The 14,745-nt window shown below is 39.7% G+C and overlaps 1 protein-coding gene across 1 annotated transcript in view; it reads left to right on the top strand.

Moving 5' to 3' along the window:
- The window catches only part of TBC1D9 (TBC1 domain family member 9), a 53,513-nt gene that overhangs the window by 17,080 nt on the left and 21,688 nt on the right, over positions 1-14,745 (top strand). The window contains exons 3-8 of the mRNA XM_032685897.1: positions 4,273-4,391; positions 5,830-6,058; positions 7,139-7,400; positions 8,507-8,714; positions 11,425-11,631; positions 13,314-13,484. Coding sequence (XP_032541788.1) covers positions 4,273-4,391; positions 5,830-6,058; positions 7,139-7,400; positions 8,507-8,714; positions 11,425-11,631; positions 13,314-13,484 — 1,196 coding nt within the window. The remainder of the gene's footprint in view (positions 1-4,272; positions 4,392-5,829; positions 6,059-7,138; positions 7,401-8,506; positions 8,715-11,424; positions 11,632-13,313; positions 13,485-14,745) is intronic.

Here is a 14,745-nt window from a genome sequence, read left to right as displayed (position 1 = left end):
TCCTGTTTGCAGACTCCCTTCCAAAGAAAACAAGTTTGGAAATAGGCCATATGACTTTTCTTTAAGTGTATTTGCAGGTTGTTTTGCATGGTGCCTATAGACAATGACTATAATTTTATACCTACAGTGTGTGTCCTCAGATAACCAAGGGCATAAAATGGAGGGCAGATGAGTTATGGCCCCAGAATAAATGAATGCACCATTCATATAGAAATTTATGGTGTTGATGAACTGTGAGAGTTTTTTTTCTCTTCTGTGACTGATATTGTGGATTTTATGTAGAAATATGATACTGTGTTTACATTTAAGCTAGTATTAATAAACATGCTCTTCAATTATGAATCTTAGCCCTAATTGAAATTGGTAATGTAGTTAATGTATATATCCATGATTTTGTTTTGTGGAGTGTTTCTTGAATTTTTAGTCTCGTAATATCTGGTTGATGGCTTAGTTATTTTTGTTAAATTATAAGACTGCACTAGCTTAGTCTTGTCACCTGAGGGGAATAGTGTGGGTTTAACAGGGAGGTGAAATTTTACAGAAAGCAAATAATTTATCTACATAACCTTGAAGCTGAGCAGCCCAGGGTTCCCTAAGGCTCTGCACTGTGGTTATTTTATGAATTTGCAACTAAAGCAGTTCCGTCTGAACTGATCGAGGGTTGTTAAAATTATATGGGTTACTAAGGAATTTAGCTGCATTTAGCTATGCAACTCGGATTTGTCCTGCATTGTCCTTCCCTGTTCCCTAAGGGTAGTGCTGGTTATTTAGTACTTGTAATCTCTTACTTTTACAGAAATTTGTCATATTCTTCATCGCCGGCCAGTCAGGGAGGGGATTGTCCTGCTCTGCTCTGCACTGGGGTGGCCTCACCTTGAATATTGTGGCAGTTTTGGGCACTGCAATATAAGAAAGATATTAAGCTCATAGAGAGTCCAAAGGAGGGCAGTGAAGATGGTGAAGGGCCTTGAGGGGGAGCCGTATGAGGAGCAGCTGAGGGCACTTGGTCTGTTCAGCTGGAGAAGAGGAGACTGAGGGGAGACCTCACTGCAGTTACAACTTCCTTGGGAGGGGAAGAGGAGGGGCAGGCACTGATCTCTGCTCTGTGGTGACCAGGGACAGGACCTGAGGGAATGGGTTGAAGTTGTGTGAGGGGAGGTTTAGGTTGGATATTAGAAAAAGGTTCTTCACCCAGAGGGTGGCTGGGCAATGGAACAGGCTCCCCAGGGCAGTGGTCACAGCTCCAAGGCTGAGAGAGTTCAAGAAGCATTTGGACAATGCTCTCAGGCACATGGTGTGAATCTTGGGGATGGTCCTGTGCAGGGCCAGAGACTGGACTCAATGATCCTTGTGGGTCCCTTCCAGCTCAACATATTCTGTGATTCTATCTTCAGTAAAGAAATAATCTCCATCTCCAGTAAGTAGATGTACAGACTGACTCAAAGAAATGTGTTCAGGTTGACTAACAAGCATCTCAAGTAAGTATATCTGCTTGGAAGACAAAACTGGACATGACAGCCTCATCAGCTGTCTCAAGTTAAGCCATTCCTATTTCTTAGTCACCAGCTGAAACAAAACTGAGATCATGCTTCTGAGTGTGTTTGAAAGCATGTTTATATGACTTTTAAGTTTTCTTCTCAGGACTTAACTTGATCACTTTTCCTCTGTACCTTCACCTCCTACCTTAGACAAACCAGCCTAGATGTTAGAAACCTAACCCTGACCCTGAGAGATGCTCCCATGTTGCTCATGCTGTTACTGCACCCCACCTGCTAGGCAACTGCCCCTTCTCATCCTCTCTCCAATTGGCGATATTAATAAAGTTTATTACTGACAAAATCAGAGCAGGATAATGAGAAGTAAAATAAATCTTAAAAACACTTTCCCTCCACCCCTCCTTCCTTCCCAACTCTACCTCCTCCCCCGCAGCGGCGCAGGGAGATGGGAGTGGGTGGGTTACAGTCAGGTCATCACAAGTTGCTTCTGCTGCTGCTCAGGGAGAGGAGTCCTTCCCCTGCTCTGGTGTGGGGTCCTTCCCATGGGAGAAAGTGCTCCATGAACTTCTCCAGCGTGAGTCCATCCCACAGGTAAGAGTTCTTCACAAACTGCTGCAACATGGGTCACTCTTCTATGGGATGCAGTCCCTCAAGAACAGCCTGCTCCAGCATGGGTCCCCCACAGGGCCACAAGTCCCACCAGGAAACCTGCTCCAGTGTGGGCTCCTCTGTCCATGGGTCAGCAGGTCCCTGCCAGCAGCCTGCTCCATCATGAGCCTCCCATGGGATCACAGCCCAGACATCCACCTGTTCCAGCGTGGGCTCCTCCTTGGGCTGAAGGTGGATCTCTGCATCCCCATGGTCTTCTGTGGGCTCCAGGGGCACAGCTGCCTCACCATGGGCTGCACCACGGGCTTCTGGGGAACCTCAGCTCCAGCACCTGGAGCACCTCCTCCCCTTCCTTCTTCACTGACCTTGTTGTCTGCAGAATTTAATACACTAAGATAGGCAAAAACTTGCCAGTAGCAGAGAGAAAATAACCTATGGTTTAAGACATTGCAGCAAAAGTATTTTTTAATCCTGAGTGAATAAAACAAAGAGAAAGATCTAGCCTGTGATGATGAATTGATAACTGGGGTGTAGGTTTTGGGTTGATTTCATGATCTGCTGAGACTTGGGAGAGTAAATAGTAATATAGTGGAGTGGTGGTGAAAATGAGATGGATTGTTGCAAGTTGAGAATAGTCAACCAAAGCCAGGTCCATAAGAAGTGATGAAAAACAATTGAGGAACCACAAACCAGAAATAGACAGCCTTAATAAATAGTTCATCATGATAGTGTGTCTGTACTGCTTGTCACTGCTCTTCAAGAGATAAGCAATTTTTCTGATGACAGTCTGGTTTTATATACATAGCTCATGCATTTTATCATTGATTTTTACAGCACTTTAAAAGCCAAGAAGAAATAAAATAGCCTTCAGACCACCTCCTGAGTTCCAGAATAGTCTGGTTGCATCCAGCAGTTTTAAGAGGAAGCAGCAGTGGTTCTGAAATATTGATTACATATGCAGGCTATTCTGCAACATCATTTATGTATCTGTACTACAACTAGAATTGTGAAATTCCCCTGGAAGTTGCACAGAATGTTGTATTCTGTTGCCTTCTTGGAGTTGTGTTAAAGCTCTGATTGTATACTGTACAAAGAATATTGTTCCCCATCATTTGCTATTGAAGTAAGCTGAAGAAGTTATTAGCAGCAGCTTGTTGCAATTTAACCTCTTTCCAGTGGTTGTTTCACGAGCCCTTGTTTTGTTGGGTTCTGTAGGCATTATTTAGCTGGTAGGTCCTCTGTGAATATGTAATGTTTGTTTTCTGAAACTACTTAAATTTTGACAGAATTCCCTCAACATACTTTTTTGGGGGAACAATTTTTTTTGATCACTTGGGTTTATTCTTCCTCCTGGGGAGGGGGGCAGAGGGAGATCCTGAAGAGCACCAATGACTTTATTCTGCGAGATGTTGAGAACGGGATCAAAATAGAAGTTATATTTATTACAATCCATCTAAAGTAAAATAGAAACAAAACTTTGCATTTATAAACCCTAGTTCATACATGAAGCTTTTTCATCCCTTTCTATAAGACTTTACAGGGCTACGTGTATGCTGATTCCTCAGTATCAGTTATCTCCTAAGGAAACAGGGGTCATCAAAGTTCAGTTTATTATTTCATCATTAAAAATAAACCACCTCTGACAACCATCTTCCCCTAAAAGGTACAGCTTTCTTATAGGTCTTTCAACACTTCTTTTGAGGAAGGGACATTGTAGTAGAATTGTCCAGAAAATGATCCCTTTTAGCTATTATTCTTGAAATTTTGTCATTGTTTCATAATTTGGAGGTGCATCTAATGGTGGATGTTTTATGAACCAGTGGTTGAATATACAACTGTAGGGGTTGTATTGTCAGTTCCTAAAAGATGCAGGTAATACCTTTCTAACTCCTTAATGTCACATTAGGCATCTGAGTGTCATCGTAGTTAGAATTCTACATGTAGGGGGCTTGTGCTTCTCACGGAATAGTCTTGAATGTTGCTGCCTATTTATTACGAAATTAAATACCATGGGAGAAAATTTTGGAATTTCCAGACATCTAGTGAAATCCTGCATCTCCAGTTGCTGACAAATTTTCTTAGAGTCTTCTGTTTATGATTAAGAGGCCATTGATGCCGGTGAAATACTTCTTTTGTGACTTTTGGTTGGTTTTTTTTTTACGTACAGGTTGCTCAAGGAAGGAAATCACTGAACACTGGGAATGGCTTGAACAGCATTTGTTGCAAACTCTTTCAATCTTCGAAAATGAGAACGACATAAACACATTTGTCAGAGGAAAAATACAGGTAGTGTATATGCTACTAGAAATGTTGTTAGTGATAAATGTGACTGTGGAAGGAAAACTGATGTGAATTCTAAACAAATTTGACCTGGTAGTCCCTAGGCTACTCTGCATTTTTGAAGGAAAACCAGATGCTAAGTAGCAACGTGTGTGTAAGAATCAGGGAAACTGGGATTAGTGCACATACCTATAGCACTGTGATCTAAAAAAATCCCCATGTAAATATGTAGGCAGGGCTTCAGACATTATAAGTTTGAAAATTAATTGTGCTGTTACCTGTCTTAAACTTTGACAGTTTTCTACGTAACTGTTTTTCCAGTGCAAAGCTTTATTTTTTTTTTTCATATACTCATAACATCTCCTTCCCCTCTTCTATATAGTTAAATCCTGTAGTTCTGGCATTTACATTTCATGTATTAGGGGTTGCTGGTTCATTGATTTGTTTGGTTGGTTGTGGGGGGTATGGGGGTGTTGGTTTTCTCAGAATTGCTTTTTCTTTTTATAAGAGAGATAGTAGCAATACTGGTAAAAAGTCCTTTATCTGCACTAAGAATTATCTAAAAATAAATACTTGGTAGAAGGTTGATTATAAGCAACATAACTATGTTTACTGGGTGTGTGTTCTAAGCATATGCTTTGCTTCATTCCTTTTTTAACATTTCATGTAATAAGTCAACTGTCTTAAGAATCCCCCAGTTGCTTGTGTTTTACTAGTGACTCAGATTTGAGGACTACAGATGGTCATGGAAACATATGAGAAGACCTCTGTCTTGTGAAATATAATCCTTTAAGGAAATTGTTACTTCTTAGAATTGGACAAATAATAAATATGAATTTAGTCTTATACTACTAAATATTACTTACAAGTAGTATTGTACTTCTTCTATTACTAAATGTGAATTCTCTGTCTTATACTCTGCATTGCATGTAAATACAGAGCAAGTTGAAGGCAAAAAGTCAGTTTCCATTTTACAACTTTAATATTAAAGGCAATAGAGATTATTATAAAAGAAATGGGGAAAATAAGTGAATAGACCAGAGCTTCATCATAGAACAGAAGGAACTGTAGTCTTCAAGATATGAAGAGCAGCTTTTCACCAGACAGTTGCCACTTCAAATTTCATGAAGGTCATCAGCACCTGCAAGTGGGAATAATATTTTCCATTGTGACAGTTAATCTAATAGAAGATTTTTTTTTCTTTTGTTCGAGGTCCAGTGAAAGGGGTCATAGAAGTCACTTTATATTTTCCCTGATGAATAACAGATGCTTTTTTTCCTTTTATTTTTCCTTCCCTTTTGAAGAAAATTTTTCTGGTGAAGTCCTATCCCAGGGAGCATATTTATGCCCAGGAGGAAAATATTACGAATCTCAATGGTAATTAGGATATCTGATGCCCCGTGGCAACTAACATGATGTGTACTTCTCTCACTCCCTGCCCTAGGGCATCATCGCTGAGTACAACAAAATCAATGGCATCAAAGAGGATGACGACACAGAAAAATTCAAGGAAGCCATAGTGAAATTTCACAAGCTTTTTGGGATGCCAGAAGAAGAGAAATTGGTGAACTACTACTCCTGCAGTTACTGGAAGGGGAAGGTGCCCCGTCAGGGCTGGGTGTATCTCAGCATTAATCACCTTTGCTTTTACTCTTTCCTTATGGGCAGGGAAGGTATGTTTTTGGTGGAATGGTAATCTGTGCATCTAAGAATTGTTAGGGAATCTTCTGTAGTTTATTGCTGTTCACCTGCTGAACACTGGGGGTAAAAAGACACTGCTGAGGAAAAGAGGAGTAGGGAGCAATTCCATGATTGTCACCCTGCTTCACTGCACGCTTTTGTTCCCTTGTTTGTTTTGTATTTCTCAAAGTAGTTCTCTCTAAAACAATACCTGTGCATTGTTTAGAGACATGGTTCACCTCAGGGACTGTGCCCAAAAGGGAATAGGGACGAGATCACACCAGTTTTGACTCGTTCTGCTCTTATACAATCCTGCAGTACTTCTCTGGCAGACTTTGCAACCTCAAATGCCACATGTACTCTTGTACAACTCTGGAACATAAAGGTCTCAGAGGAGATCCAGAATGAACTACACAGTGTGGATGCAACCAGTCTGCTCTAGAGGGAGTTAATTCAAAGCAGTGTGGAGGTGAATGAATCTGCAGTACTTGGTTATGGGCAATGGATCAATCCCCAGTCATGAATGGCAGGATTTTCTGTTTTTTCCTTGGTTGTTTTGTTTGATTGTTTGGTTGGTTTGGTTTGTTTGTCTCGTTTTTGGGTTTTTTTAATAAATGTAGATTTAGCCTCTCTTTTAAGGACAGCACCTGTACTGGTGTTTGGAAAAAAGCAAAGGATCTATCATTACTGTAATATTTGAAACTTTTAATTGTATAAAAATAACACAAGCCTGCCTGATGTGTTTAGACTGTTTCTTTGGTTCCACAGGAAAAGAGGATATCAGAGTCTGAGCAAGTACTGTGGCAATGATAAGTTGTGTTAGACTACCCAGCATTGTAATGCTTGTGTGGTGTTCTGTAAACAAAGTAAATGATATTTAAACTCTTTTATCTGCTGCTTGTCAGGTGATAGTAGTTTGTTTGTACAAGCTGGGTCTATTTGTGCTGAGCTCCCAACTTTTCAAGATGCAATGAAAATTCATCTGAATGCATTTTATAGGAAGAGGAAGATAAATGCTCTTGAATATGCTCATTTTGGTACTGAACCTTTTTTCTTTGTTTGCTCCTGTTCAGCAAAGCTAGTTATCCGCTGGGTTGATATCACTCAACTTGAAAAGAATGCTACACTGCTCTTCCCTGATATGATCAAAGTGAGCACAAGGTCAAGTGAACATTTCTTCTCAGTATTCCTTAACATCAGTGAGACATTTAAACTAATGGAACAGCTTGCCAATATAGCGATGCGACAGCTTCTGGACAATGAAGGGTTTGAACAAGACAGGTCATTACCCAAACTGAAAAAGAAATCCCCCAAAAAAGTATCTGCACTAAAAAGGTAAGTATAGCACTGTCTCTTAGTCATTTATTCCTCCTCAACCCTTTTACTTCCCAGGATTTTGTCCAAAAGTTTTCTAATGTTGCTGCCATTTACTGTTACTCCAAAAGGAATGATCGATTCCAGCAGTGGCAAAATGTGAGTAATTATTTGAATATAATTACTTGGTGTCCTGTAGAAATAGGAAAGGGACAACATTTGAATATGAACATATTGTAAAAAATAAAAGAAACTTGAGACAAGTTCTAGTTTGTTCAGAAGCTCTTTAGAGTATCTCTCAACACTGGCTGCATTAGTTATCTGTTGTAAGGCCATTTTATGTCACTAGCAGAAGGTAATAAAGTGATTTAAATGTTATTAAGAAATGTGCCTAACATTCTTATTTGGTCCTAAAACTGGGATTGAAAAATGACTCTAGATAATGAATTCTATTTAAAACTTACTTTAGGTAACAGGGATACAAAAATTGACATAAAATTATAAGGGATGAAGAACTGTTTGGAAAATATTTCTGCTTCTTTTGTATCATGCTGCAATTAATTATTTCTTTAAATTTTTTTCGTTATATGTTGGTCATTTTAGTGAACCATACAGAATTGTAATCAGTGCTTGTTTATATTTCTCATTATTTAGTGACATCTAGCATGCAATATATCACTTGGGTTTGTCTTTCTTAATAGTAAGTGTTTTGCACTGAATATGTTATCAAGATTAAGTCTTGAAATTGTTAACAGACTCTAACCCTAAGGATTCAATTGTGTCAATAAATAAGCCTCAAAGAAGCATTTTTTTTATTGCTATATAATAAAAAATGGATTCACTGTATATATTCTCAGAAAGCAGGGATGAATATGGAAAGCTCATCCAGTCCTTCCCCTCTGAGAAGGCAGGATAAATGTTTAAATCACTCATGGCAGATCTTTTTTTTTCATTTTGTTTTAGAGCCTTCCAACAGTGAACACTATACATCCCCTACATACAAACTATTTCCGCTGTTTTGCTGTTCACTCCGTGCTTAGCTGAGCTGTTTGTTGGCCATGATTTGCATAAAATGGATCTTAAAATGTATTTCTTAAAACAGGAAAATCTCTCTGTGGGTTTTTCAGGGATCTTGATGCCAGAGCAAAGAGTGAGAGATACCGTGCATTGTTCCGGCTTCCCAAGGATGAGAAATTAGATGGGCACACAGACTGTACTCTTTGGACTCCATTCAACAAAATGCATATTTTGGGTCAGATGTTTGTTTCTACAAACTACATTTGCTTTACTAGTAAAGAAGAAAACTTGTGCAGCCTTATTATCCCTCTTCGAGAGGTAAATATTTGTATTTGTATATTTATAGGGCGAATAATAAAGCAGTGTCCTCTTGGATATTGCATCCTAGCTTTGATTTTTTTTTTTTTTTGGAGGAAAACCTCTTTTGATCCTTTTAATCTCTTGTGAGCATACTATTCTGATGTGTTCTAAGTGATATTTAATGACTGCATATCTTAGTTTGTGATTCCTACTACTAAAATTCACAGGCAATTCTTTCAGTTTTCACAACCCTTGTGAGTCCTTCCTGTCCCATAATTTGTATTCAGATTTACAGCCTCATTGTCCTTTTTTTGTGCCTCATAGGGAGGGATGGACTGTGAAATTTCCTAGATCAATGAGTGAAAATTCTGTTAAAAAATCTGTCAGACATGATTTGCTTTTGTCAGATGTAAAAAGATTAAAAAGATCCTAAAGTTTTGAATTGTCTCTTCGTGCAGATTTGCAACTGTTTATTCCTGTATATGGGAAATATTTGTCAGCATTTTTCAAATTGGTGTGTTTATCTTTTTGAAGCTGGTTACTTAAAGAAGATGTTCAGCAAAAAGCTTGTTTGATGCAATAAAAAAATAATTATGTTGGGGAGGTTTTTTATGGTTGACTTGATTTGTGGGTTGATAGAAAATTGTGTAAAGTTTTGGAAGTAGTAGCAAGGCTGATGTAACCAAGGACGGTTTGGCTTAACTGAAGAACCATGGAATATTTCAAGGCACTGTTTCCCCCCACAAATCACTAAGAGTAAAGCAGTACTTGTTAGGAAATGTTGAAGTACAGCTTCTTGACAGCATGTCGCAATGGCTTTGGTTATTTGAGATGAGACATTCAATTATGGTTGCACTGTTTGTCTGGGAATCAATGGGAACAATGGTCCTCCAGGTAAAACAGTGGATGAGGAGAGCAAAGTCTCCATTTAGCAGGACCTCTTTTCCTGCATGCAGGTTCAACAGCTGCTTTTGATAACCACAGCCACAGCAGCACAGGGTTCAAAGCAGCTCTAAAGCTTTAAGAAAATAGCTGAAGGAATAAGTGCTTTTGTGTGAACAGGTTTAAGTCTCAGCACCAGCAAGGAGAACAGTAACCCACCGGGTAATGTCATTCTTCAGAACAACTGATCAGTACCCTTAATAATTAAGGGAAAGCTTTCTATTTAATTAAAGCTTTGGGTTAGACCCTAGCCTAATTCCTGTATTCTGTAGTATCCTGGGGGTGTTTTGACAATTGAGACAACAAGCATTGATTCACGAATTATGGTCAAAAAAGATGATTTTTGGTGGCTGACTGCACTGCTCACTGCACCTACAATAGGTACACTCTCCAAGATCAGCAGTTCAGATGTGTGTGTGTCTCTATTGAATAGGAAATAAGTGAAGCAGGGCATGGTTGCTGTAATGTCTGCCCTGTGCCTTTAGAACTTGTCTGTCTTTGTGCTGATTGCACTCAAACAGTTTTTAAGGGGAACAGAAAAATAACATAGGAACACTTCTTGGCTAATTTCAATATGCTGTTAGTGAAGGTCCTATCAGATAACAAATAACTAATATGTTTGTAGTTAACAGAAAAATAAAAGGAAGTGGGAAGAACATAGAAGTCATTTAGCACCTGGAGCTGTGCACTGCAGTCTTGAAATACATCTTCAAAGAAAATGTGGGAAAAATGATTATCCATTTAGCTAAAGAGATATTAATATTATAGCACTAATGTCTTACCATTGATTTCCGTTTTAAAAAGGGTTTAACAAAGGAGGAAAAGTAAAGGTCCTAGCAAACTGAAATATGCCCCTTTCTATTCTGAAGGCAGTAAGTCAGTTTTCATTACCTAAAAAATCGTTTAAAGTTGTAAAAACAATATTTACCATTGTAATTTACGTTTTGTTCAATGTATGAACTGCACAAACTTGATTGATTGATTGATTTTTAAGGCTAATAATTGGTAATGTTTAGAACACACAGCTGTTATATAATTCATCAGCGGTGTGTGACTTGTCCCTGAGTTTTCTTTGTGTTAACATGATTTACTGAAAGCTTAGGGAACCAGTTCCTTGTACTCAATAGATTGTTGTATGAATACTGTTTACAGGTTGGATGGAGTTCAGTTAGATTAGTGACTGCTCCACTAACAGTTGAAGGCCAAACAGAAGCCTGCACCTCACAGAGTTAGATGTTTTTCTTTGTAAGAGAAGACATGCTAGGTTAGTTTCCCTTTGATCTGAGTTTCTGTGTACTGTGAATATACAGTTAAAATAACAGTTGTTATCACAGTATAAAACTAGGATATAATAGTACACAAGTGTTGTCTCAAAACTGGCTTATTCCCATGTCTTGGCAATAAAAGGTAAGCAAAAGTCTTCATTGATTCAGCCTGTAGTGGTGCTGAGAAGCAGGAGAGGGATTTGGAAGTCCTACAAAAAGGCCCATAGATCTGCCTCCCACAGACAGAATTTTGTTTTAGTGATTCTTTTAAAATAAAGCCTGAAGAAAATAAGTTATGCAGAGGAGTTCTGCTGGAGAATGTACTGAAGCCAGTTGTTTGAGGGATGACAGCCTTCATCTTTCAGACTTGTATGCAAATCATGTTTTCCATGCAGAGGGATGTCCATAGTGACTTGATACAAGGGCAAAAGGAGCGTGGGTTCATTGTATTAAGATGGCTTCTTAGACCAAGCAACTTGATTAATTAAAGATCTTAAGCTGTAGCTCCTGTTTCTCCCTAGGTGACAATAGTGGAAAAGGCAGACAGTTCCAGTGTGCTGCCCAGCCCGCTGTCAATCAGCACAAAAAACAGAATGACGTTCCTCTTTGCCAACTTGAAAGACAGAGACTTTCTTGTACAGAGGATCTCGGACTTTCTGCAACAAACCACTTCAAAAATATACTTGGAAAAAAATATTTCTGGAAGCTATATCAGCTCAGATGATGAGGTATGTGGAGGAACGTGAATGATTTACTAGAGGGGGATTTTAACTGGTGTGGGAAGAGGGGAGCCAGGAAAAAAGCTAAACCTTTGTACACAGAAATGTTACCTCTTTTGTGTTAGTGCATTTTAGTTTCCTTAAACTGAAGTGTTAAAATTTTACAATGAAGATATCTATTTTTTTGTGTTAGACCTAAGAGAAATCGTAATTGCTGAGGAAAAGCTACTCTTAACTCCTGCTGCTACATTCTGAAATTACAGTATATCTTATTGGAAAGTATCATAGCTAATTAACTGGTTCATTGAATGATACTTTTAATATCTATTAACTTGTCCAAGTCAAATGTAATCATGGAATTTTAATTTGAAGAAGTTATCATTGTATATGATACTCCTTTTATTCAAGACTTTAGCTGCTAAATCCCATTCTTTGATTCTTCTGCAAACAACATTTGAGCTGAGCAAGTTTGCATGTGTACAGCTAGTGAACTTTGGAACATTTGAAGTAACAAAAAACCCCTGCCCTGTCCTGGATATGAAATGCCCCTATTCTGAACCCCCTCCTTATTTATGTGTGCAAAGTAAATGGTTCTTAAAAGATATGATAAGGTACACTTTTCTTAGCCACTTTGAATGGCAAGCCTTCTGCTGAATTCCAGATTTTATGTATGAAATTCAGGTGCTTCATACAACGACCTCATCAGATCTGTTAAACCCAGAAAAGTTTACTAGTTCAGATCTCAAAGCAGAAAAGGGTGTTGTGGGTGTATCATTTTGGTTTTATGTGGGTAGATCTCACATTCCAAGTCTGTACTAAGCCATACCTTAGTATTGCACTGAATAGCCCTACTCTGTTTGCTATGTATATCTTAATAGAATTTTTTTTTATTTGCTTTGTTGATGGTGAGGTATAATTACTCTGTTGTTATAGTTGTATGCCAGAGCACATAGGCATGTGTAGTTCTGAAACTTCGTCTTGCCTTTTGCCCTGGATGGATCTAAGTATTCTACCTACTGAATTATAAACACAAATTAGTAATTGCTGGCATTATTACTACATTTAGTAATATGACTACATATGTAGACATGCATGACTACTATTTGCAATTTCAGGCATTTGCTATGAACTTCTCTATGAGATTTTACTGTGATACAATTTCAAAAATGTTTGAGAAGTCAGAAAATCGTTTTTCTTTAAAATATTTTTCTTCCACATCACAATATGACAATGTTGAATTTTCTGTAGAACATATTTTTAATCAAGGGGGAAAATAATTTATTTTGTATATGTCTGTGTAAACATATATACAGATATAAATATGTGGTTTTATATGTGTACACACACATATAAAAATACCTGTTATATATAAATTTTACATTCTGGACAGTCATGGAGCCACCCATGGAGTTAACAGTCCTACAATGCTGACAGCAGACCAAGGAGCTGGTTCAGTTGCCCAGGGCTACCTAAAGTTAACATGACCTTAGTAATTCTCATTATAGAATTTTATAGTGTTCCAGGGGAGCTATTTAGAAACTGGTTTAATTTCTGCTGTCATATGGTCAGCCTGTACATGGGTGAGCGTTTGTTAACTGTTAGCATGTATGACTTTTTGGAGTAAAATGAAGTAAAAAGTCCGGACTCTGGGTCATCCCCATGTCTGTATTGCTTATGACTGCTTTCTACAGGTGTTCACAAGATCCAGTAGTTCAGTTTCTGCCAGCCCTCACAAAAGCCTGAGCTCTGAGTCGGAGGGAGAGCGACAGTTCAACCTCAATGACAACGGCATTCCAACAGCAACTCAAGCTTTAATGACCATGTATCGGCGGAGGTCACCTGAGGAGTTCAACCCTAAGCTGGTAAAATGCACCCCTGAGTGCTGTACCTGACTGAAAAAGCTGTTAAGCATGTTTTCTTTAAAACCCATGTTTCTGACCCAGAAGAGTCTCACCCAGAGCTAATAGGCAGTACTTTTCACAGAAATAAAGCGTTGAACATGACACTGTTTTACCAACAGAAATAACTTCACTACAGGAAAAAAAAGCAAAGGAGAGGTTGTATTCCTGTTCTTTAGTATAACCGTGTAGCGGGTTGACGGTGGCTGGATGCCAGCTACCCACTGAAGCCACTGTCTCACTCTCCCCTCTGCAACTGGACAGAGGAGAGAAAAGAAAACCAGCTAAGGATACATGAGTTGAGATAACAGCTGGGAGAGGTCAGTTACTGATTACCTTCATAAGCAAAACAGACTCAAAGGGGGGCTAGTACTTAAATTTATTGCTAACAGGATAAGAACCAAAGAGTGAGAAATAAAACAGTCTTAAAAAACACCTTCCCCCCACCTCTTGTTCCATGTTCTCCCTCCTCCCCCCCAGCGCTGCAGGGAGACGGGGAATGGGGGTTACAGTCAGTTGTTGTTTCTGCTGCTGCTCAGGGAGAGGAGTCCTTCCCCTGCTTCCGTGAGGTCCCTCCCATGGGAGACAGTCCTTGATGGACCTCTGTGGTGTGAGTCCATCCCTCAGGCATCAGTTCTTCCCAAACTGCTGTCCCGTGGGTCACTCCTCCATGGGGTGCAGTCCTTCACGAATGAGCTGTACCGACGTGAGTCCCCCACAGGGGCCACAAGTCCTACCTGGGAAAAACCTGCTCCAGCATGGGCTTCCCTCTCCATGGGCTACCAGTGTCCGGCAGGACCCTGCTCCATCTTGGGCCTCCCACGGGGTCACAGCCTCCTTCATGCATCCACCTGCTCCAGCATGAGCTCCTCCAAGGGCTGCAGGTGGGTCTCTGCACCCCGATGGTCCCCCATGGGCTGCAGGGGCACAGCTGCTCCACCACGGTCTGCACCACGGGCTGCAGGGGCCTCAGCTCTGGTGCCTGGAGCACCTCCTGCCCCTCCTTCTGCACTGACCTTGGTGTCTGCATTGTTGTTCCCATGTTCTCACTCCACTCTTCCCTGGCTGGAATTCTTTCTGAACAACAACCTTCTTTTCTTAAATACGTTATCACAGAGGTGTTACTGTCACTCCTAATTGGCTCAGCCTTGGCCAGCAGCAGGAAGTCCATCCTGGAGCTGGCTGGCATTGGCTCCATGGGACAGGGGAAGCTTCTAGCAGCTTC

Source organism: Chiroxiphia lanceolata, chromosome 4 (genome assembly GCF_009829145.1).
Source record: "Chiroxiphia lanceolata isolate bChiLan1 chromosome 4, bChiLan1.pri, whole genome shotgun sequence".
NCBI classification, from domain to species: Eukaryota; Metazoa; Chordata; class Aves; order Passeriformes; family Pipridae; genus Chiroxiphia; species Chiroxiphia lanceolata.
This window is presented reverse-complemented; position numbering and strand designations above follow the sequence as displayed.